The sequence below is a fragment of the Carassius carassius genome, chromosome 45 (assembly GCF_963082965.1).
Source record: "Carassius carassius chromosome 45, fCarCar2.1, whole genome shotgun sequence".
NCBI classification, from domain to species: Eukaryota; Metazoa; Chordata; class Actinopteri; order Cypriniformes; family Cyprinidae; genus Carassius; species Carassius carassius.
Window position 1 is genome coordinate 21,032,629 of NC_081799.1, and position 26,077 is coordinate 21,058,705.

The 26,077-nt window shown below is 37.1% G+C and overlaps 3 protein-coding genes across 3 annotated transcripts; 1 reads left to right on the plus strand and 2 right to left on the minus strand.

The window, feature by feature from the left end:
- Positions 1-3,703: 3,703 nt before the first annotated feature.
- On the minus strand, positions 3,704-5,371 carry LOC132127230 (GTPase IMAP family member 7-like). The gene is made up of 2 exons (XM_059539002.1): positions 5,084-5,371; positions 3,704-4,449 (listed from the first exon to the last, which is right to left on the minus strand). The coding sequence occupies exons 1-2, from the start codon at positions 5,115-5,117 to the stop codon at positions 3,704-3,706; spliced, it is 780 nt and encodes a 259-aa protein (XP_059394985.1). The 5' UTR covers positions 5,118-5,371.
- Positions 5,372-9,061: 3,690 nt separating this feature from the next.
- LOC132127229 (proliferating cell nuclear antigen-like) lies at positions 9,062-11,485 on the minus strand. The gene is made up of 6 exons (XM_059539001.1): positions 11,025-11,485; positions 10,374-10,471; positions 10,139-10,206; positions 9,862-10,056; positions 9,655-9,778; positions 9,062-9,572 (listed from the first exon to the last, which is right to left on the minus strand). The coding sequence occupies exons 1-6, from the start codon at positions 11,243-11,245 to the stop codon at positions 9,496-9,498; spliced, it is 783 nt and encodes a 260-aa protein (XP_059394984.1). The 5' UTR covers positions 11,246-11,485; the 3' UTR covers positions 9,062-9,495.
- A 4,321-nt stretch (positions 11,486-15,806) lies between these two features.
- Positions 15,807-22,602, plus strand: LOC132127516 (zinc-binding protein A33-like). The gene is made up of 6 exons (XM_059539418.1): positions 15,807-17,012; positions 17,084-17,179; positions 17,322-17,555; positions 18,201-18,223; positions 18,313-18,431; positions 21,852-22,602. Exons 1-6 carry the CDS (start codon positions 16,521-16,523, stop codon positions 22,394-22,396), a joined length of 1,509 nt encoding a protein of 502 aa, XP_059395401.1. The 5' UTR covers positions 15,807-16,520; the 3' UTR covers positions 22,397-22,602.
- Positions 22,603-26,077: the final 3,475 nt, after the last annotated feature.

A 26,077-nucleotide genomic window follows, 5' to 3' on the forward strand; every position in this document is an offset into this window, starting at 1 on the left:
GGGGCACATGGAACAAGGCTTTAAATGGCGCTGTTCAAAATATCAATACAGCAATATATTGTGATGCATTCCTTGCTGATTCGCGTATCGATATGGATGATTATGTATTGATACAGCAGCAAATGCTTTGATGCAGTTTTGAAAAAGAAACAATAGATAAGAGAATTTTAAGTTTAAAAAAATAATAGCTCTGGGATTAGAAACTGAAATATCTTAAATTGTCCCAACCTGATGGCTTTTTCTTATCTGTTCTACAGAACAATTAAGAACATCGGTTATAGTAAAAACTATAGAAAACACTTGTGCCACTGCATTTTCCTCTTTCTCACCAGCCTCTGTCTCCTGGCTTGCTGTTACCTGCTCTCTTTCTGTCACTTGTGCCTCTACATTTCCCTCTTTTTCTTCCTCAAACTCCATCGCCTCATTTGATCTATTACTTTCCACCCTCTGTCCATCTAGGAACAAGGCTCAATTTACTATTTCAGCATTAATCTATTATTTTAACCATCACTACTACTCTTGCACCTAATCAATATGTCCACCTTAAATATTGATACAAAACATAAAAAAACTGATACACTGGAATATAGTGATTAATATTATTATTACTGTTGTAGTTGTCTAAAATTTAACACCTTTGCAATGTAAACAAATGACAGGCTACATTTGTTATTCATATCCTTCACACTGCACTTTGATGTCAGGTATATTATGCATTTTTTATTGACATTGATATTTTTACATTTATTTCCAGAGAGATATTATTGAGTTTACAGGCTAAAGTGGTCTTGCTGTTGTAAACACTGTTGCAATTGTAGAAAAAAAATTATTTGCGTAACATTTAAAATATACTTATATTTTAATTCATTTCTGAATTGTTTTTATTTGTATAATGATAATTAGAGAATGGGAAAATCTGAATAAGCCTTACCAGTGTTGTGATAATTATTTTTATGGCACTCAACATGTTAAAAAATAAATAAGTCGTGTAATATAATAAAAGTTTAGTCACATAACATAAAAAAGACCAGACCCCTCGATGCCTGTGAAACTTTTCTCCCTCAAACAGCACGCTAGTGTTACTTCTACACTACAGGCTACACACAGCAATATAAACAACATATCTGCATGTTCTCACATCACATCGTTCTTGTAAAATAATAATAAGTAAATAAACATAAAAATCACTTAGCTGAGAATGAAACACCACTTACCAGCTGCCACGGTGTTGAAAATATCCTCTAACAATTAAAAAATGTGCGTGCGGCGTGAGTGAATCATCGTCCCGGTCGGATGAGGTCATCGTCGTCAGGTGTAAGGTCATTATGTTGGTCATTTTATTTACGGCTAAATTCTTAATAAATTGTATTAATATTATGATTGGGCGTGGGCAGGCATTCACAAAAGGGCACTTAAGGGGCAAAGGAGCAGATGCTCAAGTGAACTGGTTCTTTCGGACAATTCGATCAAATAAACCAGTTGAAAAAAAAAAAACGGTTCACCGGTTCTTTTGCACTCAATGTAATGTCATTGGCGATGACTGCCCTTCATTCTAGCCTTCGGTTTACCCGCGCTTATAACATTAGCACAGAATCAGTTCAGAATCAATCACCAAAAGAAACAGTTCGGTTCAGACGCTCTGTGTGTCGGTCTGCTTCACACTGAATCACACATGCGCAGTATCATCAGGTCCTCGGTTCTCGAATCAGAAGCGTCTGACAGAAACGGTTCTCGGTTCAGTGTACGAATAAATGTCGAAATAATAATTATTATTGTTCTGCGTAGTTTGAAGAGAAATATTTTTTTTTATCTTTATCCCGGATATATATATTTTTTATTCAGGAAGGGGGTGGGGGGTCAAATTGGGGGTCAAGGCGTTTTTTTGCAGGGTCTTGAGACCCCCCCCCAAGACCCCCGCTGGCGCCGCCGGTGTGCAGCAAACACATAGAGATGTAGCTAAGACAGAAGTTAATGTGGATTCTAAAAATCTTAACAATTAAGACAGTAATATTTATGTTTTAAATTGACATAATTTATATGCTTGATTTATCAAGGGTTATTAAGGCTGAAATGAGTTTTTTTTTCTTTTCTTTTTTTAAATCCTGTATCTAAACTGTAAATCATGCAATTGTATGGCTCAGAACTGTATATTACCATAGACATTGTCCAACACCACTCATACAGTGTTCATTTTACTTGTGCAGCACTTAAAATGGGTCATAAATTGCCTTAAATTAATTTTTTAAAATTCTGCAGACACCCTATAAATAGTTCAATAAAATTCATTGCTTCATATTTGTTGATATTTGTGTATTAAAAATATTTTAATCCAAAATCTCAAGAATAACTGCCCGAAGGGCTACCAGTAATTTTGTAATTTTGCGAGCCCTGATGGATGTTCTGTTTACGATCAATAATCACATCTCTACGTTTGAGTGATTTGCAGAAATCCCACTCGCTGTGAAACAGGAGTGACCTGGCGGCAGAGGATTCTGCATGGTCTTAAAGCTTTTTGTAGGGGCTACGTTCGCAATTCAAATAATGATTTGTAAATTATTTGTTTTCTGTATAGCTTTTATACGGTTTTAATAGCTATGGGACGATTCTGTATTATATGGAACAGGTGGCAGGTAACCTTATTTAAGATGCAAAAGAGAATCGTCTCGAGGGCCCCCAGTGCTGCAGCCCATGTTGCCCATTACTTACATGAAAATCCCTCACCTTTCGGCAAAATTAGCTGTTTTGAAACCAAAATAGGATATAAAGGATGACTATAATGTATGGCGGAAGAGCACTTCGCAGCACTCGCGCATTAATATCATCACTCTTGAGAACTCCGCCTCCACTGTATAACATCCCTTTATCTTTAGTCAAAACAACCAACTTGAGGAGCTTTCAGGAGTGATGATATTACTACGCCGAGGGTGAAGTGCTGCGAAGTGCTCTTCCGCCATACATTATAGTCATCATTTTTATCTGCTTAGGAAATTGCCACTGTTTATTTTGTGTCACCATACTTACTCGTGTAACTTCTCATGTAACCATCTTTAAATAGGCCCATAAATACAGCTCATGCTTTCACAGTATAAACATTTTATTGTATTTAACACTTTTACAATGTTACATTTATATACAAAGGATGACTGATTCTTAGCATACTTTAAAATACAATAGAAAAACTACTGTTATTCAGATTATTCTGAAGAAATTTAATCTTCAAGAAGAAAGAATGGTAAAGACAGTGATACATTTATGTCTACAGTAGTGAAGAATTTTTTTTATATAAAATCTAAAGTATTACAGTACATCAGGCATACAATTAATTGGTAATCTAATGGATCACAATACATTAACTAGTAGATTCCCTGCTTGAAATTGTATTGACTGTTAATATCTGGACTGATGCTATCAGTCCCACCATCACGTTTAGTAGTTTAAATATTTCATGACTGAATGTGTTAGTTCAGTTAAAGTCTCTGAAAACAATTCAGTAACTAAAAAGAATACAGTGCCTTCATATTAGATAACTATGTATCATTTTTCATTTTGCTATATTTTGCCCATTCAAATTATATATATATATATATATATATATATATATATATATATATATATATATATATATATAACATCATATTCCACCACTGTTTAACATCAACATTTAACTTTTTAAGATGTCTTGTTTAAGTTTTCAGAAGTGCTGCTAATCAAGAGCGGCCTGTTGTAAAAGACCCTCCATCAATACTTGTTGGAACAAAGCAACTCTGTTGTCAAGAATCCCAAGAAAGCTAAACTGATATTCTAGAAGCTCTGCGGCTGCTCTCTCCACTTTCTGTTGCTGAATCTTTTCTTCCGCTTCTTTAAACATGTCCTGAGTGAAGCATTCTCCCCCATTTGCTGCCACCATTTCATCAATTTTCTCAATTAATCTTCTTACTTGAACTCGATTCTTCTTTTCAGTGTTATCAAAAGCAATATATCTACTACCACAACTCTGGATCACTCTACGGAGTTCTGCATGGCCGGTTTTCACATATTCCTCAACTGTTTGATCACCTAGTGCATCTGCATGAGTGAAGACCACTATCATGTATTTTGAAGCTTCTCCTCCAAAGAGCTCTTGCAGGGCCTGGACTGATCTTTGCTCCTCAGTAGTGAAACGGCCAATTTGTAAAACCAGCAGGAACGCATGAGGACCTGGTGCTGAGACCTGTATACATCTCACTATTTCTCTTTTGATGAGTTCTTTTGATTTGCTGGTATCCAAGATTCCAGGGGTGTCAATCACATAAATCTCTCTTTTGTCACAGACCATTGCTTTTTTGCACCGCTCAGTGACAGAGGTTGCAGAAGGGCTTGATTCAAAAACCTTTCTGCAAAGTATAGTGTTTCCCACAGCACTTTTTCCCACTCCAGTTTTTCCAATCAATACTATGCGAAGTCGTGGACCTACAGTATGAAAACAGCAAAGGATGAAAAATAAAACAGAAAATGAAACATACAGACAACTGAGTTGAAATTGTTTTACATTTTAAGCCTGCCCATTATATCATATCATATCAATGCACATATAAACTTTATGATTCAAATCCATTAAAAATATTTTGTTGAACATTTAAACTATATGAGTTATATAATCCTCACATACTAATACTTATTAATGAAAACAATCAGAACTCAATTTTTTTTATTTTACTCAAACATGATAAATGTTTGCGCATTAATGAGCTTTCAGCATTTACTAAAAACCAAACTAAACAACACGGTTTCAGTTTATTTTGATGGTCCATTTAACATTCTGTTGAGTATAAGTAACACTGCATCTACACATCTACTAACTCTCATTAGAGTGTTAGTGAAGTATTAGTTGACTGGTGGGGTTAGGGTTAGAACAAGCTGACATGTACTTGCAAAATTACTCATAGTCAGTATGTCTGTTGGGACAGAATCACATTAAAGAGTTTGCAGAAATCCGAGAGTCTACTAATACTCTACTGAGAGTTAGTTGACATGTTGGTGCAAAGTTACTTGTCAACAGAATGCTCAAAACAACCCAAGTCAAAATGTTTTGCACACAACCTACCTCGCGGAATAGAATTGGGACATGGGCAGCTCATTTCCTTCAGCAACAGCTTCTCTTGACAGCGACTGAAACAATTTTTGGCGTGATCTTATTAATACCAGATTTTTTTGTGACGTCACTTTTTTTTTTTTTTTTGCATTTGTACAAAGCTAGCTTTTACTTTCATTTGATCACTGTTTTCCTGCTTCGCCTCACAACATATAACCAGAGGTGTTTCTTGCAACCTGGTAAACAGACTGGAAATTCAACATGCCAAAAGGTAAAACACGTTGTTTGTAGGGCTGTCACAGCATGATTATTTTCGCCAAAAAAATTATTCACGGTATTTCAAAATATTTATAAAAAAAACTTGGGGAAACAGCCAAATACATTTTTAGTTTTTCTTTTTACCCAGTGAACATAAGGACACTGATAAACACAGGGCACATGCATTTTCACCACTTCTTCTTCAGGTCACAGCTGACCTAAGCTCCCTGTGAAATAACGAGAGATAAAATACTGTCAAGTTCAACAGAAAGATGAATAAATATTAACTTCAAAACTGATTATTTAACCTGTTAACTTGCATACCCGTATTTTAATCTCTTTTATCTTTAAGTTGCAACAGTGCCAATTAAGTCATGCAGTTAACGCCCTTCTAATTAAGTATTAATGTGAGGCATTAAGTGCATGGCACTGCGACCAACTTAACATTTTACAGAGTTTAATGTAGCAATGCGGTCAATCACAGTTTTCTAGATTTGTTTTAATCGTGTAATAGATTTGAACAAAGAAATCAAGTGCTACGTACATGTATTGGCCATGACATGACTGCAAATACAAGTACAAAAATTAGATAAGTAAAGGAAATGCGGTACTTTTTCTAAGAATTACCCCTTTTTTTAAATATATGAACAAAAGAAACCACTGTTAACAGGTTAATGTTGCATTTCCCATTCCATGACTAGTAAAATAATGGCAACTGACATTTTGAAAATGGTTCTTCTCAGAATGTCTTCTTCTTGATTGACAGGTGTCAGCATTAAAGGGTTAGTTCACCCAAAAATCTAAATTATGTCATTACTCACCCTCATGTCGTTCCAAACCAGTAAGACCTCAGTTTAAGATATTTTAGATTTAGTCCGAGAGCTTTCTGTACCTCCATTAAAATTTAATTTACGCTACTGTCCATGGTTAGAAAGGTAATAAAAACATGATCAAAGTAGTCCATGGGACATCTGAGGGTCAGTTAGAATTTGTTGAAGCATCGAAAATACATTTTGGTCCAAAAATATCAAAAACTATGACTTCCATGCTTTTTCAGCTCGTCTGCAGTGTAGTGATATCCGGTTCGCGAACGAATCATTCGATTTAACCGGTTCACCAAATCGAACCAATCATCGCCAATGACGTCATTACGTCGAGCGCAAAAGAACCGGTGAACCGTTTTCTTCAACCGGTTTATTGAATCGAACTGTCCGAAAGAAGTACTGGTGATCCGAAAACCGATGCAACCGGTTCTTGACTCGAGAACGAGTCAGTCTATTGTTCGTTATCTGGCTCGTCCTGAAACAGAGAGGATATGAACCTCAGAAAGATTTTACATGAATGTGATGAGAGTATTTGTTGCAGACTCAGACCTGGTCAGACAGCTATATTGATACACATTCCAAAAACGACAGAGTAACTAGACGTTGATCCTGGCAGGTACACTTCTACAAATGGAAAACCTTTGTTATTGTCGCATGCATTGTTCACAAAGCTGATTTAAGTCTTTTTACCTAAATGTCATCATTATCCTTTAGATTACATGAAGACATGAACAATCATGTTCATCAAAAGGAGAAAGATGAGACAGAACAACTGACAATGCTAGGTAATGCTTACCTATGTTTAATTATCTGAAATTATTATTCTAGAATCTAGGCCAACTCCAAATGTGGCACTGAAAAAGTTTTTTATAAACTTACCCTTTAAATGTTTAAGATCAGTACTTGGAAAGAAACTGCTTGATTGTGCTCATAGGGAGCATTGAAAATAACTTAAGAGAGACCTTTGAAGCTGATAAGACCCTCAAAAAGATTCTAGATGAGTGCAAGGAGACAATTTCTGTTTACAGGAGAAATGTGGAAAGTACTGAGCTCGACAAACAGCTTATAGGTCAAAAGAACAACATGCAGGATAAGCAAGAATCTGAGATAAACTGAATATATGTCACAAATCAGCTCAGTGTTTTACTGAAGATTTTCTTGAAAATATACAGAAGAGTTATAATCAGTGTAATGTCTATGTGTAACCATTAGATGGTGCAATAAACATAGGCCTATGTAACACAACTGCCTACAATTCCTTCATGCAGTCTATCATGAATCTGAAATAAAACACTGTTCAAATATATGCTTTGCTAGTTTCCAGTATAAGGTTGTAATAGAAATAAAAGGTGGGAACTGGAGTTTGGTAAACTTATGTGCATAAATGCCAATAGCTTTTTTTTTTTACTAGTTCCCCCCACCATCGCTTGTTTTAGCTTTAATACAAACAGTATAAATTAATATTTCCTTTAGCCAATTTTACTCATTATTCCGTTACTCAAAAACCGACTAAATTATACAGATACTTTACATTACTATACATTACTGCATTAAGACACATTTTTACAAAACATGCAATGAAGAAACAAAAAGTCAAGGACAGCTGTTATTTAGCATACTAGTGACTAAACAGTCTAAATCAATTAAAAAATAAGTCTCTGTACTTAACTATAAATCCTTTAAATCTTATAATTTAACTTTTAACATCATCTCAATCCTGTAGGATATGTGAGATTGATATATCATATGTAGAAATGAAGCAAATAAACGAAGTGTCATGGGCGTCTGTAAACAGCAAAGATATATCTTACAAATTTCTCTGTCATCTAATAGTATGTGATCAAATCGACATGCTGGTTTTTTTTTTTTTTTTCTTATGTGGCTTTCAGATCAATCCAAACTAGTCAAGTGATCTCAATTCACCACTATAACTGGCTAGTCAGTCAATATTTTGGCTGGCATTTTGTATCAAAATGGTTTTTGTACATTGCTTCCAGTAACCACAGAGGTGTATTTGCTCGAATTGGGAATGTTTGCATGATTTTTTTTTTTTTTAAATTAAATTTGTAAGTAATGCACCTCATGTCCAATTTAACCACAAGGCGCATACAGATTAAGGATCCAGGCTGTTCACAAAAGTTTGCAATTTACCAAACATGCACGATCATGATGAAAAGTGTCTGATAAATCAAGGGTTATCAGGTGGTATGCTCTGATAGGGTTGCAGACAGCTGAGAAAAAAACATGCTAAATGAAAAAAAGGTTAAAGCCATGATAATCATGTACAGTAACATATAACACCATAAATGCTATCAGAGTGTTCAACAATTTGGCTTGCATACAGACATCAGCAGCATATTAGTGACATGCCCTCATCATCAAAACTACACTCCTAAAAAAGAGGTGCTTCAAAAGGTTGTTCAGAGCGATGCCATAGAAGAACCATTTTTGGTTCCACAAAGAACCATTCAGTCAAAGGTTCTTTAAAAGAACCATCTCTTCCTTACCTTTTTCCAATCTTAAGAACCTTCTTTCGCTACAAGGAGCCTTTTGTGAAACTAAGGTTCTTCAGGTTCTTTATGGAACCGTTTAGACAAAATGAAAATGCTGTTTCTGACGTCCTCAAGAGAAAAAAAAACATATTTCCTTTTTACAAAACAGAAGTAAAAAATTGTTCTAAAAAAAAAATAAAGTTGTGCAAACATTACTGCAGCAAAGTCTGCTACTCTGGCTCCCTCTGGGGGCCAAACTAAGTTCATTGTTTCAAACAGAATTCTCAACACTTTTAGAATATTGCATTTTAAAAGTTCATTAAGTTTTATATTTAAAATAATAATTTAATAAGATTTGAACAACATTCTTTTAAATAATCAAGAACATTATGACCTAAGAAACACAGAAGAGAACCATCATTACAAAAACGTTTATTAATGGTTGACTGGATGAACAGTGTCCAATTAAGTATATTTACAGAATTATCTACACACTGGAATGAGCAGTTGGACAAAAACCTGAAGTGGAGTCAAGGAGGAAGACGGGCACAAAGACAGAGCAAATGAGACTGAACCAAAGTTGAGTCTGTCCATGGTCTTTAACAACCTTAGATTTAGCCCACAGCGCCTGATAAAGCCAAATACCAAACTACTATTGTTTAAGTGTGCCCATATATCAGCCAATAACATGAAATGGCTTAGATGGTTACAGAACTGTGAATCCATTGAACTGGAAACCACCGCAGGCACATAGTAGTAAAATGCATTTTCCCAAAACATCTATTGAAATAATTTCTGATATGCAGATCGAAACGCTGCCGAAGACAGATTTCAGTCTTGTACATTGGATTTAGGATGTTTCTTCATCAATCTTGGGTGCCAGGTAGTATTTGACGTGTCCCATATCTGCAATCTTGTACTCAACCACTGCGAAGTAAAAAAGGACAACCATTTAAATTGTTTCAACTCAAAAAGCAATTTAATATGATCATGAGAGCATGCATCATACCTAGCGGAATGTCTGCAGACATGCTGAGCGTGACTGTCTTGGACAGAGGAGTGGCCTTGGTGAAAAAGTTCAGGTAGTTCAATGCAAAGATAAGCTGCACTGGCTCATTCATCTCAATTGTCACCTGTAGAGAACACAGCATTGTGAATTCCCTTCAAGACACACAAACTCACAACTGCCACACCTGACATTTCTTGGTAATGTTACCGCTTCATCCTCCTTGTCGACATTGCTGGTCTGTGAGAGCTTGATGTTGCCTGTGCCCAGCTCTCCACTAGCAGAAAACTTCACACCATCCTTGGCGCAAGAGATCATGACAGCATCACCGATCTGTGACAGATCCCTGCAGATTCGGGCAAATTCACCAGAGGGCATCTTCACCACACAGCTGTATTCCTGCTCCTGAAGTGAAAAAGAGAATGAAAAAATACAAAATATAAAAACACATGCACATTCACATCAGTATTTGTAAAATAAGTCTTACTGGAATGCCAAGCTGCTCCACATCCAGATCCATCAGTTTCATCTCATAGTCGGACACTTTCTCCTGATCTGAAAACACATTCGAAGTTTCGTGTGCTCTTACTATTATAACTCACAGCACAATATCAATAACATATAGCCAAGACAACAGATAAGGCATAGGTAAATTGTAACTTTTTTCCTAGATTTAAGTTAAATATGTAACAACTAAGTATATTAAAGTCTTCTGAACTCACTGAGTGTTTCAAAGACAAGTGCCAAAGAGTCCGCATTGTCTTCTGCCCTAAGTGTGATGATATCTTCATTTCCAGCACACTTCAGAATCTTTGACATGCTAGAAAACAAGCATAAAATAATTAGAATAAAACACTCAGTTTTAACACTTTATTGAAAAATAGATTTGTCTTCTGAATCAAATCAATTCACGCTTAAACAAAAAAAACGACAATACTTTCCCTTTTAAAACTATTATTATACACTCGAATATTTTACTATCAGTAAAAAATTTAGTCCGTCTTTTCTGACGAGGTTTTTATTGTGTCATGAAGTCATTGTCATTCAGCAACCCGGCTCTTTTTCGCGCCAACCAGTTTGAGCGCGGGGAAATGACGTCACACTCAGCAGTGAGGGGAGAATGCAGGAAACACTCTACGCGCCAAATACTAAACATTTTTGAACTGCAGTTATTTGGGATGCATTTAAACAGCATTTCAACAATACTAATCATCGTGAAAGGAATAAAACTTATTTTTACATCTTACAAATGGCGGGCTCCTCGCGCAGCCGGGCATGAACAGACATGTTCAGTTTTCACGATGTAAGCGGTTACATGGCAAATAAACTCTCTACTAAACTCAAATAATTTCCATCAGTGACGTTAACGTTACCTGCTCAAATTGACACCCATGGCCAGGTTTCTGTCGCAGCGGTAGGAGTCGAAGCCATCGCTCCGGAGCGTGAGCTGCACCAGAGACACATGAGATGAGTCCATGCTCTGTAGCGAGATGCCCGAGGAGCTGACATCCCAGCAGGCTTCGGTGATGAGGTCCTTCAGAGCCTCCAGAACCTTCTTCAGGATTGATCCTTGAACGAGACGTGCCTCAAACATTGTGCTGCTTTTTTTAAATGGGAGGAGGAAAAAAATTGATCTGATTCCTGTTATAACACAAGCGCGGTCTGGATTTATGATTGTCTTAGAGTGCAAGAAGGCAGTAATTTTATACTATCAAGTTGTTTTAGCAGTAGCACGTACGAATCCTAAGACTCTAAAAGAAACACAGGCGTATCTGTCCTGTCTTCTCTTCTCTCGAGGCTCTGAATGTAACTGCGCGCGCTTTTGCTGGGACTTTCATAAACTAGTCCACTCTTGCCTTCGTCATTTCCTGTAAAGCTGGACTCCTCCTGGAACACGGACGAAAGTGCAGCCGCTGGCCACAAGAGGGCGTCATTTTATACGCATTTAGTTGAGTTGTACGTGAGCTTGTGATTTGTCAAAGCGTTAACTAATAATGAGTACTGCTAATCATTAGTAGTAGCAATAGTATTAATTATTTTTGGTAGGTTTAAAACGGAAATTACATTTCAAAATAATTGAGTACAGCATTTAAGATAAACAATTTCTGAAATTAAAAATAAATCCTACAAATGACATGAATATCTGGGTGTTTGTAAAAAAGTATCTATCTAGCTATCCATCCCATCCATCTATCATTCAAAACAAAGAGTATATATACTCTTTGGTCAAATGTGACGCTACTTAATGTGACAAATGATTATTGAAAACGTTGAATTTTGAACTGCAGCAATCGGCCACAAGAGGGCCCCATTTCCAACGTCAATTATTCATGTGTGTGTATGTGTTATTGCAGTAAACCGCAACGAAAACCTCATAAATAAAATCGCATCAACTACAAAATAAATGATGTCATAAAAGTGTATAACAATTATACACAGTTTTAGCTATGTATATCTTCTTACTATATTATATCAGCTTAGAACAGAATGTTTTGCACTCACATTGAAAGTACACACATACAGGTGCTGATCATATAATTAGAATATCAACAAAAAGTTAATTTATTTCACTAATTCCATTCAGTGTATATTATATTAATTCATTAAATACAGACTGATATATTTCAAATGTTTATTTCTTTTAATTTTGATGATTATAACTGACAACTAAGGAAAATCCCAAAATTCAGTATCTCAGAAATTTTGTATATTACTTAAGACCAATACAAAGAAAGGATTTAAGAAATCTTGGCCAACTGAAAAGAATGAACATGAAAAGTATGAGCATGTACAGCCCTCAATACCCTTGAACCAGGTACTGGTAGCTTTGTCATTGTGTGCAGGCGCCATAAATTTGGTCAGCAGCAGGAAGCATGGAGTGCTCTAAAACTTCCTGGTATTTGGCTGTGTTGACCTTGGACCTCAGATAACACAGTGGACCAACACCAGCAGATGACATGGCACCCCAAACCATCACTGACTGTGGAAACTTTACACTGGACCTCAAGCTACGTGGATTGTGTGCCTCTCCTCTCTTCCTCCAGACTCTGGGACCCTGATTTCCAAATGAAATGCAAAATTTGTTTTGAGTTAATTAGCTGATTAGAGTGTGGCACCAGGTGTCTTCAATATTGAATATTTTCACAATATTATATAGATACTGAATTCGGGATTTTCCTCAGTTGTCAGTTATAATCATCAAAAAAAAAAAGAAAAAAAAAAGTGAAATATATCATTCTGTGTGTAATAAATGATTATACAAGTTTCACTTTTTGAATGGAATTCATGAAATCAACTTTTTGATGATATTCTAATTATATGACGAGCACCTGTACATACAAAAATGTACATTTAACAAAATGTAAACAATGATACAGAAAAAGTAAACAGCGCAAATGGATACAGGTGTACAGTATACAGCAAATCACAACAGAGTGCCATGGGAAAGTATGCTTCCTGTACAGTGGTAAAAGGACACAAGCAGCTGCGGAGACAGGTTATTTTTCCTCAACGTCTGAAAGTACAGCCGTTGCTGTGCCACTTTGACCAGGGATGATGTGTCCATCCATCATCCAACAGTCCATGGGAGGTCCTGGAAGATGTGTGCTAAGAAATTTAAAGGTGGTCACCCTTTCCACCATTTCTCCTCCAATGTATCTGGGGCTGGTTCCTCTTTCTGTTTGCGAAAATTTATTATAAGCTTCTTTGTTTTAGAGGTGTTGAGTGCCAGGTTGTTATTAATACACCATTCTGAGAGTTTAGCCACCTCCTCCCTGTTGGCAAACTCCTCACCGTTTAATATTTACCCCACCACAGTGGTGTCATTTGCAAATTTAATGATTGTGTTTTTGCTGTGGGTTGGTATGAAGTCGTGGGTGTATAGTGAATATAACAGAGGACTCAACACAGAGCTTTGTGGAGCTCCAGTGCTGAGATCCAGAGTGGTTGAGTGATGGCCCCCCCAGTCTGACAGTCTGTGTGCGGTTTGTTATAAAATACTTTACCTATACATATGTAATCACTGACACCCAAGCAGTCTGGTGACCTTTCTGCTGGGAATGATAGTGTTAAATGCAGAACTAAAGTCCACAAACAGGATTCTTAAATGTTCCCGGGGGCTCCAAATGATTCAGCGCAGTGTAGAGAGCGCAGTTGACCTGTTGGCTCTGTATGATGTTGATTCGAGGTGGAAGGAAGTGATGATTTAATGTGTTTGAGTACCAGCCTCTCAAAACACTTCATCACAGTGGAAGTGAGAGCCACAGGTCTGTAATCATTAAGACTGTTAATAGCCGTTTTCTTGGGGATGGGCACAGTGGTGGCAGACTTGAGGCAGTTGGGGACAGAGCATGTTGACAGCACCTTCTGACCTCTGCTGTACTCACAGAAGGTGCCAGGATGTCAGTGGATGGTAACAGCAGCACATCTGTCACGAGTTGCTGTGCTGCTTCTATAATTGGTGAGATGCTGGATACCCTGCCAAACTCTTCCAGAATTTTTGGACTGTAAGCTGCTTATTTATATCATAATTTATACAAAGTTAGAGTGTGAAGTGCATGTACAATAATTATATGAAAATAGGTTGAACTATATTATACAGTATATACTGTATGTAGATGAATTGTGTGTTATAAAAGTGCATGCATTATAATTATATTACAGATGAACTTTGACAGTGCAGAACACTATACAAGAGGTATGTTGTTACCATATGTTATCTATGTTTCTATGAAAACAAAGTTACAAAATTAAATCAGCTAGGCCTACATAATATGTAGCTGATTATTTACATGCGTGTATAATACATACTGTAGATTTAGATTAACTGTATTATGTTAGTTCAGAACACTGAGAAATCTGATAGAATGATGCATTGGACAATTACATTTTTATCATTTTATACAAAGTTATAAAAGTGCATAAACTAATTATATAAAAATAGGTTGAACTGTTTTATAGATGAACTATGTCAGTACAGAACACTGCTGAAACTTTAAAACATGTTACAACAGCTATTCTTATGCTGTCTCCTGCATTAAATGCTGAAAGCAATCTACAGCGTGACCTCAAATTGTGTGTTTATAAGCATTCCTCCATAACATGTTCTAACACACACAGAGTAGGGAATATTAGATCACCTGTTCAAGTATGCACGATAAAGCTATTGGAATGGGATCAAATGGTGATTTAAGAAATGCTGTTGACTCACACGAATCAGAGAACAGTTCAATCACTGTCCCATCTTGCAGGCAGAATCCTCAACCACAGGGCTTACCAGCTGGTTCTGTGGGTTTCTTGCTTTCCCACTTTAGCCCCAAAACTCCTGAACCCACTCAACCAAAGTGGGGTGGAATTTCCCAATGCTAGTAAACCACTGTAAAAGTCTCTCTGACTTAAAAGCCCCTATCGTGACTGCCAAGTTTCCTGTGAAGATTGCAACACCATCACTGTAGAGTTGACCTGAAACCAAATTCTGAGCCCTCAGGGCTTTGACTTTGTGTTTCCCAAGAGACACTCCACATCCAATCTTTGTTTATTCAAATATCCGCTAGGCTGTTTTTCACTTTTTTTTTCTGGGAACTTGGAAGAGGTGCAGGATATATGGAAATGAATCTTAACAATATGAAGAGGAAGGAAGCGTAGGCTGATCGGTCCTGGGGAACATGGGCGGGGATTTCAAGTCCAATGCTTTCTTTTCAACTTGCAGTCCATTGAGATTACAGCAGCCACTGCTGCAGGCATGTGCAGACAACAATGGCACTTTTATCTATAAACAGTTTTAGCATTTGTCCAAAATATTTTACACTGAAATAATACTAAATTACAATTTGGTTATTTTAATAAAGGATCAATATTCACTTTATTGTTAATTAGGAGAGAAAACTAATTATTGCTTTACTGAGGCATGCAAAACAGGAAAACAAAACAGCCCTTATAAAAGAATACAATACTAGCATTCAGGTTAAAATAATTAAAAGAAAATAAATATATTAGGGAAAAATAACAGATTTTGATCAATAAAATAAGGCATTAGAAATTTAGCCTATTTATTAAAATATATTAAATGTTAAAATATCTGTGGGTGCAAGAACACTAGCTTTTCTGTGTAGCAACAATAAAATACAACAATTAAAATGTAACTGGGTGGAATTTGGGATACAGAACTTTGATAAATATAATGATGCAACAGAAAATCCACTCTTCAATTTGGAAATACAAAATAAAAAATTAACTGGGTGGATATTGTGAGACAAAGCACTTATAAATATATCTTCAAAATTAGCTTTTTAAATAAAATTTGTAAAAGTAACTCGGTAGAAGTTGTGAGACCAAACTTTGAAAAAATATATATATGATGCCTCAAAAATGATCTTTTCAAATTTTGAAAAAACTTAAATTCCTAATGAAAGTTAAAAACGAAAGTGGGGGGAAAAGTAGGGCACATCTGGTTTTACTCACAAAGCTTTCTGTGCTGACATACGCACAGTCATAAGGAGGAGATTAAAAGGTTTTGGATAAATACCAGGTTACTGTGTTTGTGCAATAAAGTTTCTTAAAATGCAATTCATGGGGACCAATGCATAGATGGGTCTTTCTCTAAAAATAAACAGTGCCTGTCTAGGCTCTGTTTCCTGACTGAAAATCTGACGTCATGTTGAAGCAAAGCAGAGGGGATGTGCAACTCCAGCCAACTTTCAGAAGGATCAAGTCTGAGACAAGAGCCGCCCCCTCAGCTCCCCCTATCCTTTCTCACAGTCAACAGGAAAGACAGGGCCAGAACTCTGAGAGAGCAGGGAGAGAAGACACGAAGAGAAGAACAGTACAGAAGATCACACTAGATGTCCAACAATCTTCCCCTGTAGGACAAAATGGACAAGCAAAAACTGAGGGCTGAAATCAGTCCTCGAGTGTCTAAGAACTCTGCACAGCGCCTAAGCAGGGATCTCACCTGCTCCATCTGCCTGGATCTGTTCAAGCACCCGGTTTCCTTACCCTGCGACCACACTTTCTGCGAGGCCTGCATTACGAGTTATTGGAGTGGCCCTCGTGGAAAAGTCCAGGGTGGATCTGGTTCCTGTCCTCAGTGCCGGAAAGTCTTTCCAGGCCAGAGCTACAGACCCAACCGCATTGTAGCCAACATCGTGGAGAGCTACTGCCAGGGGATCGAGGAGAGTGGGGGTCGGCTGACCGGATTGCCAGCAAACACTGTTCCTCCGACCCCAGTTTGCAGCCGACACAGAGAAGAGCTGAAGCTGTATTGTGAGGAAGACCAAGAGCTGGTGTGTCTGGTGTGTGGGATCTCTCAGGATCACCGGGCTCACACGCTGGTGTGCGTGCAAGATGCGCAGCAGAGATATCGGGTAAGAATCAAAGACACGTTTTCTAACTTCCTCAGCTCAGCTCATTAAGCTCATTGTGTTTTGATGAACAGGCTTCCCTAACCACTTCAGCAAATGCTCTTGAAAAGGAGCTCAACACTGCTCTAGAGTGTGAGAGAGAGACTGAAGAGGAGGTGAAGAAACTGAAGGTAAGAAGAAACTAAACCTCATGCACACTCTCCAATACGTATTTAAAATCAAGGTTGCAAAATAATCTTTTTGCAGTGATGCCATAAGAAGAGCCACTCTGAGACAAAACATCACCTCATATTTTCTTGTTTTTGTACCCAGGACCACACTGCAGATCTGAAACAGAGAATCGAGGCACAGTTCAGTGAGCTACACCAGTTCCTGTACCAGGAAGAGAAACTCCTGCAGGTCAAGCTGAAGACGGAGGAACGGCGAGAGCTGATAAGGCTTGATGAGCACAAGGCCCTGCTCAGTGTGGAGATATCACGCCTGCGCAGAGCTATGAATGACATTGAGGACAAACTCAGTGAACAGGATCCGTACACTCTACTCAGGGTGAGTGCAAAGCCACATCATGTTGACAGATATCTGCAGAACAAAAGAGACCAAAATACTTATTTTCAGTAGGAGGTGGTGATTTTAGGCAAAACTAGAGCATCAGATTGTTGGCAATGGGTGTGCATGAAGAGACCAGATACAGTTGGATACTGCAGTAGAGGAGGAATGCCTATTACTATCAGTTGCACAGAGACTTTCAGTGATTTTTGTGTGAACGACCCTTTAAAACAAGTATCAATGTTGATTGCATTATAAAAATAAATTCTTGAGATGCAATGAAACTGTTGTATATAATATAATCATACAAATTATACTAATCATTTTAAGTTATTGTATTAATGATGTGAAAACTTTACAAAATGCATATTACATAAATCTTAAATAATCACTTCAGTAGTTAACTGCTAATAGAAAGCTCTGTGGGATATCACTTGGGTCAACACAGGATACAATGTAATGATCTCACCTTTGCAATAGGAAGACAATGTCATTAGTGCAGCAGAAGGGGATTTTCCCAGAGTCATGGATGAAAAAATGAGGTGTAGCTAAGTTTCAAACACTGACCTCATGTGGAAAACTTCTGTCCCTGCCTCTCGAACTGAGCCAATTTAACCAATCTCCTTTTTCCTGTCATTTTTGCAGAGTATAAAGGGCCTGCTTCAAAGGTGAGAGACCTATATGGATCTGTTACAATTAATATTTTCATGAGGAAGTGCTTGAAATATTTTTGGGTCTGGGCTTGTGTTGTTTCAAGCAGGCAGCCACCGAAGTTTGAGAAGCCGGCGCTGACGCCACCCAGACTGTGTGAGGGCCGCTTTGCTGGGCCCCTGCAGTACAGAGTGTGGAAGTCACTGAAGGGAAGCATCTATCCAGGTTTGAAGATGATCCTAAATAAAAATGTAGTTAAATATGAATTTTCACATGTTGAATCAAACTGTGTAAATAAACATTAAAGGACTAACTCCAATAAAGGAATAACCTAAAACGCTGAAAATGTTCTTACCTTCAGGCCATTAAAAATATTGTTTGTTTCTTCATTGAAACACAATCGCAGACATTTTACATTTCATCCTTCGCTCACCAGTGGATCCTCTGTAGTGAATGGGTGCCATCAGAATGGAAGTCCAAACAGCTGATCAAAACATCACAATAATCCACAAGTAATCCACACCACTCCAGTCCATGTCTTGTAAAGTGAAAATCTGCATATTTTAAGAAACAGATGTACCATTAAGACATTTTTAACTTTCAACCATCACTTCCAGGCAAAATACCAGACAAAAATCTAAAATAATTAAGGGCAAAATTATGGAATTATTATGAATTATAGTTTCATCATTTTGCCAGGAGTTGGTTTGAAGTATTGTGTATTAATGTATTAATGATGAATTTATTTCTTACAAACATGCAGCTTTTCACTTCACGAGTCAGGACTTGATGGACCAAAGTCATGTGGTTACTTGTGGATTATTGTGGTGTTTTGATCAGATGGCACCCATCCACTACAGAGGATCAATTTGTGAACAAGTGATCTAATGATACTCAAAATCAAAATCTATTTCTCAAAATCTGTTCAGTTAAAGAATCAAAAGTATCTGCCTCTTGTATGACCAGAGGGTAAATACCTTTTCAGCTAATTTTAATTCCTGGCACTCAGCAATTCCTGGAACTAACTCTTCTCTGCTAAAGATTGAGAAAGAGACCGGTGTCTCGAATACCGCTTCCATCTGTTATATTAGCAAATGTTCGGTCTTAACGGAAAAAGATTGAGGAACTGATTGAGGAACGCACATGTTCGTTTTCAACACGAATTCAGAGACAGTTGTTTGCTTGCAATCTCGGAGACTTGGCTAACGAAAATGGACTCTGATAAAGAGCTGCTAATTAATGGTTTTAGTGGCCCATTTCGAACTGACCGAGACTGTGGGATAACTGGCAAGTCGCAAGGCGGGGGAGTATGTTTATAGAGTATATTGAAAAGAGCGTTATGAAACATCAGTCACTATCCCCGGATGCTCCGATCTGTATCATGGGCGATTTTAATAATTGTAAATTGGAAAATTCTGCTAAGAGCATGTATGGGTATGTCACGTGTCCAACCAGGTATAAAAAGACATTGGACCAATGCTATGGCTCTATTAAGGGAGAATACAAAGCTTCTCTATTACCTCCTCTGAGTTCGTCAGATCATAATTGTATTCATCTAATCCCATTTTATACTACGGAACTGAAGAGGGGAAAAGTTGAAACAAAAACTGTGAAATTTTGGACTGATGATGCTATTGAGACTTTACGAGGATGTTTTGACTGTACCATATGTAATGTTTTTATGGATTCATCTGCTGATATTGATGAGCTTAATGATGTGGTTAGTTCCTGGGTAACTTATTGTGTTGACTCTGTTATTCCCGAAAAAGTTGTGAAGATATATCCAAATAATAAGCCATGGGTGAGCATCAATCTTAAGGGTTTGTTGATTAAGAAAAGATCTGCTTTTCAACGAGGGGATTTGCTTGAAGTTAAAAATGTACAGAAATTAATTAGACAAGAAATCAGGAGGGCAAAAATACGATATAAGGAAAAAGTTGAAATTAAATTAAGAACAAACTGTATGGGCTCAGTATGGGATAGTCTTAAACTAATGACGGGCTTAAATAGTGGATGTAGAAAACAAGTGAAAGTACCCGGTTATGAGTTAGATAGTGTCCTTGCAGAGGATTTTAATACATTTTACGCTCGATTTGAAGAGCTGAACGGTGACTTAGAACATGAGTTTTATAACTCCTCTCAAGAGGGGAGTTCACTTTTCTCCTTTAGTGTAGAAAATGTAGTCAATCTTTTTAAACAATGCAAAAAATAAAGTGAGTCCTGGTCCAGATGGAATAAGTGGTAGGGTCCTGAAACAATGTGCTGAAGAATTGGATCCTATATTTACTTATATCTTTAATTGGTCTTTTGAGGTTCAGTATGTACCAAAACTTTGGAAAGAGTCCATCATTACTCCAGTTGCAAAAAATAATTGTCCTAAAGGCTTGACAGATTATAGACCGGTTTCCTTGACCTCGCTTATAATGAAGGTATTTGAGAAATTAGTAAAGGAGGTACTATTGGAACAAACTACACCATTTCTCGACCCGATGCAATTAGCCTATAGGGAGGGAAGAGGTGTGCAGGATGCAACACTGACCTTATTGGACCTGTTGTATAAACATCTGGAGAGTAGTAGTAACCATGCAAGGTTATTATTAGTAAATTTTGTCTGCGTTTAACACGATTCGACCAAATTTGTTGGTTCACAAGCTTAGGTCGAGTTTTGGTGTGGATGCAAGAATGGCTGCTTGGTTGCTGGATTTCCTTACAAATAGGTCTCAAAGGGTAAGGGTTAATGGCGTGCTGTCAGATCCCATAATCACATCTATTGGCTCCCCACAGGGGTGTGTACTTTCTCCTCTCCTCTACATCATATACACAAATGAGTGTCGTAGTCAGCTTAAGAATCTGTATATTCTTAAGTTTGCTGATGATACACTTATTGTGAGTTTGTTGGTTGCTGCGGAGAGGGAACACGGGCCAATTGTTAATTATTTTGCAAATTGGTGTCGAGAGGCTGGTCTACTTCTGAATGCTGAGAAAACTAAGGACATGTGCATTGACCTGCGGTGAAATCAGGCAGCAGTTCCAGGTACTTTTATCGATAACAAACTAAATTTTGCAGAGAATACTAATAGATTGTGCATGATGAGCCAACAAAGACTTTATCATTTACGGAAATTGGCGAAATTTAATATTGATAGGACACTGATGATTGCTTTTTATAAGGCATATATTGAATCGATTTTAAACTTTCTCATTTATTTGTTGGTTTGCCTCTTTAAAGGTCAAACAGAAAAAACTTCTATTAAAGGTTGTTAATAAATGCAGTAAGGTATTGGGTGTGAAATTGCCTGAGCTGTCAGATTTGTTTGATATTCAGGTCATAAAGAAAGTGCATCACATTATATCTGATGCATCTCACCCTCTTTACGATTCATTTCAGACCCTCCCTTTAGGATCTTTGTACAGGGTCACTTTAGCCAAGACTAACAGATTCAAATTTTCATTTGTTCCATGTGCGATTAAGGTGCTTAATTTAAATAGGAAGAGGTAGAAATATAAGTTTTATAACTTTCCAATGTGCTATTAATGTTGTGTATGTGTTTGTCTTGTATGTGGTGATATCATGCTGCAGAACAAATTGCCCCTACGGGGTACAATAAAGTTTTTACAATTACACTTTTTTTTTTACCTCTCTAGTTCCCTCAGCCATCACATTTAACTCCAAAACAGCCAACCCCTGGCTCAGTCTTACATCTTCACTTACCTGTGTGCGCTACCAGACCTTTAACAACGCGGTGCAGGACAATCCACAGCGATTCAATGCCGCGCTGTCTCTCCTGGGCAGTCAAGGGTTCACTAAAGGCCGCCACTACTGGGAGGTGGAGGTGTACAGCAGCACCGTGTGGACCGTGGGAGTTGCTCGTGAATCCGTCAGCAGAAAAGGCGTCATCAATACCATGCCTGCCAATGGCTTCTGGACGCTCTCACTATCGTATGGAGTTCAGTATATGGCCGGGACATCTCCACCAACATTGCTGTCTTTGGAAGAGCCACTAGCGAGGATCGGCGTGTATCTGGACTATAAAAGAGGCCTGGTGTCCTTCTACAATGCCGAGAACATGACGCACCTGTACACCTTCAAGGACACCTTCACCGAGACCCTCTACCCTTATTTTAACCTGGGCTTCCTGGATAAAGTGCATGAAAATGAGCCTCTTAAAGTATTCCTACCTAAAATCTGATTTTATTTTCATGTTTTCTTTAATAATATTCATTTTTCTTTTTTATATAAACACTAGGCTGGACCTGGATAATTTAAGTTAATACAGTTTTTTTTTTGAGACTTGCCATTCCAAAAAAAAAAAAAACATTTAAAAAAATGACACACTAAATTGCATATGGCTATACAGTCTTAACATTACAGAGGGTTAGTGGAGGCACAAAGGAAATTTTTGGCTAATGACCATTTCCCATGTTAAAGGAATTTAATTTAGACTACCAGGCACAAGTTACCCCATTACTGTACCTGGCAGATATCATACATTCTACATGTGTCTGTGATATTATGCGATTCTGTGATAAACAAAGGGGTGAGGATTTGGCTGGTCAGCATGGTCAAGCCAGTTGCTGCTGGTAGATGTCGTAACTACACTGCTGTGAAACCAAAAAGCTTTTTTTCCCCATTGACAGTCATTTAAAATTGGCTGTGTATTTTAATATTTTTGGCAAGCGACATATAATCATAAAAATATATATAAAATATATTTCAGTATAGTGGATGTTTAACCAGTGACTGATATTTTTTTACATAATCCTACAAGTGGACTATTATATTTTCTTAAATATTATACTTATATTTCCCTTTTTGTAATGCCTTTGACGTCACCTCTCAGGACTATCATATCACTAGTCAGGGGTTTATGCATGTTCTTGCGCTATCGTCCAATCAAAAGAGTTATTAGTGACCAAAAATGGACACAAGCATACTTCCACTTTCACTGATATAAATTGGATGCTAACACGTGTTACAGACCTCAGTGTCTACACGGTCCTTATTCAAATCCTGCAGAGAAAGAGAAAATATACATGAAGTCAAAGGATGATAGGCAGATTACGGTCTAAAATATTCAAGACTAATGAGTTCATATCATTTTATACAAACATGTATAATCCATGAAATAAATGATTAAAAACCACCAACGAAATGTACTGCTTCATGTTTACTGTCTGGAAAATATTTACCAAAATCTTTCCTGTCTCCTAACTGCTTAAGAATAATGCAGTTACCATCACTAACCAGGTTATGATTGTAGTAATAAAAAAAACCTGCAATCGCAGAGTAAATAACTCGAAGTGTGGCATACGGCTTTAAATAAATCATGCACATAAAGTACACGATTTATTTAAAAAGGATTCAAATACAACTTTAAAAAAATGAGTGTTGAAATTTTTCAAACTAATCCTTTCCAGGAAAGCTCAAATATATGATGTTTAATCTTGTATTGTGAGATATCACTATGCAGCTCACACTGATGAATGTTATATTGTTGTTTTATACACACACACACACACAGGTGCATATATATATATATATATATATATATATATATATATATATATATATATTTCCTGTGTGAAAGCACAACAAGTATGAATCCGTGCTGCTTCTGCACCACATACGTAACGCACACAGACAGCATTCGCACTGCAGATGGAGTATGTGTGAAACAGGCGTGTGTCTTGTCGAGGTTTCCATTGGGAAGCTTCTTCTTTCCATGTTAACACATCACGTTTGATGTGGTAATTTCACAGTAGGCATACACACAGGTTTAAATACTCGTTCTCGCCCCCTACAGTGCAATTCGGTTGGTCATACATCCACGCTAAAATATCAAGGTGAAAGTCATCATATATACAGTACAGACCAAATGTTTGGACACACCTTCTCATTCAAAGAGTTTTTATTATTTTCATGACTATGAAAATTGTAGATTCACACTGAAGGCATCAAAACTATGAATTAACACATGTGGAATTAAATACATAACAAAAAAGTGTGAAACAACTGAAAATATGTCATATTCTAGGTTCTTCAAAGTAGCCACCTTTTGCTTTGATTACTGCTTTGCACACTCTTGGCATTCTCTTGATGAGCTTCAAGAGGTAGTCACCTGAAATGGTCTTCCAACAGTCTTGAAGGAGTTCCCCGAGGGATGCTTAGCACTTGTTGGCCCTTTTGCCTTCTTTCTGCGGTCCAGCTCACCCCTAAACCATCTCGATTGGGTTAAGGTCCGGTGACTGTGGAGGCCAGGTCATCTGGCACAGCACCTCATCACTCTCCTTCTTGGTCAAATAGCCCTTGATGCCTTCAGTGTGACTCTACAATTTTCATAGTCATGAAAATAAAGAAAACTCTTTGAATGAGAAGGTGTGTCCAAACGTTTGGTCTGTACTATATATATATATATATATATATATATATATATATACTACAGTATAAATTCCAAGTATCTCTTGTTTTTGAAACCACAATAATAGGGAAGACTGCTGACTTGGCAATGGTCCAGAAGACAAACATTAATTGACACCCTCCACATGATGGAAAGTCACAGAAAGTCATTACAGAAGGCTGTTCACAGAGTGCTGTATCAAAGCATATTAAATGCAACATTGACTGGAAAGAAGAAATTGGGTAAGAAATGCTGCACAAGCAACAGGCATGTCAGCAAGTTTGAGAATACTGTTTAGCAACACAGATTCAAACACTTGGGAGAGCCTCACAAGGAGTGGACTGAAGCTGGAGTTACTCAGTGGTCTAAAATCCTCTTTTCAGATAATAGTAAATTTTGCTTATCATTTGGAAATCAAGGTCTGGAGTGGAGGAAGACTGGTGAGGCACAGAATCTAAGCTGCTTGAAGTCCAGAGAAGTCAGAGATGATTTGGGATGCTGTGGCGTCTGCTGGTGTTGGTCCATTGTGTTTTATCAAATCCAAAGTCAATGCAGCAGTCTACCAGGAGAATTTGGGGCATTTTATGCTTTCATCTGCTGACAAGCTTTATGGAGATGCAGATTTTGATATACTGGATTTTTGACTGATTTATCATTCAAATTAAAACAAACAAAAACAAAAAACTTTACATGTAATTAATCTAGAATATATGAAAGTTTCACTTTTTGAAATGTAAAAAAAAAAAAGAATTTTTCATGATATTCTTTAGATGATTTTTGAGATGCGCCTGTATATATAAAAGAAAACTTAAAAAAAAAGAGTTTTAAGAGAGGATTTGAAGACATTTTAAGATTTTATGTGTCTAATATAATTATGCTAATAAGCTTAAATGTGTCCAAAATCCCTTTATCAAGCTAGGAAACAAAAACATTGATAAATCATAAAAGATATACAAACTAATTTGTTGTTAGCCAGGTTGGCACACTACTACACATTCAGGACTACCTTAAACTAATCATTGCAAACATGTCATTTCGAAGACATGACCAAGATTTCTGATAAAGTTTGTTCTGTGTAGACATATACCACTCAATCTTAGCTCATTTTATACACATTCAAAAGAACAATAAAATAAATGTCATCTCATATGTTTATTAGTCACATTAACATTTTTGTCTGACAGCGTATTGCTTCAGGTGGACAATTTAATATCATATAATTTAAGTCTAGTAGTCTTAATAATCATGTACAACTCTCATGTATGAAATATTGCTAGAATTGCTTTTAAAAATATATATAATACTTGTTATTATCAATGAATGATATTTTATACGTAATACTGCCAACTAATTGTGTGGCAATAAAGAATTATGATTGTGCATATCATCATTTAATTTTATATTAAAAGAATCATCTAAAAGTATTTTAGATTCTAGCCTTTGAGGAACTAAAGAGATCTCTAGGAGGCAAAA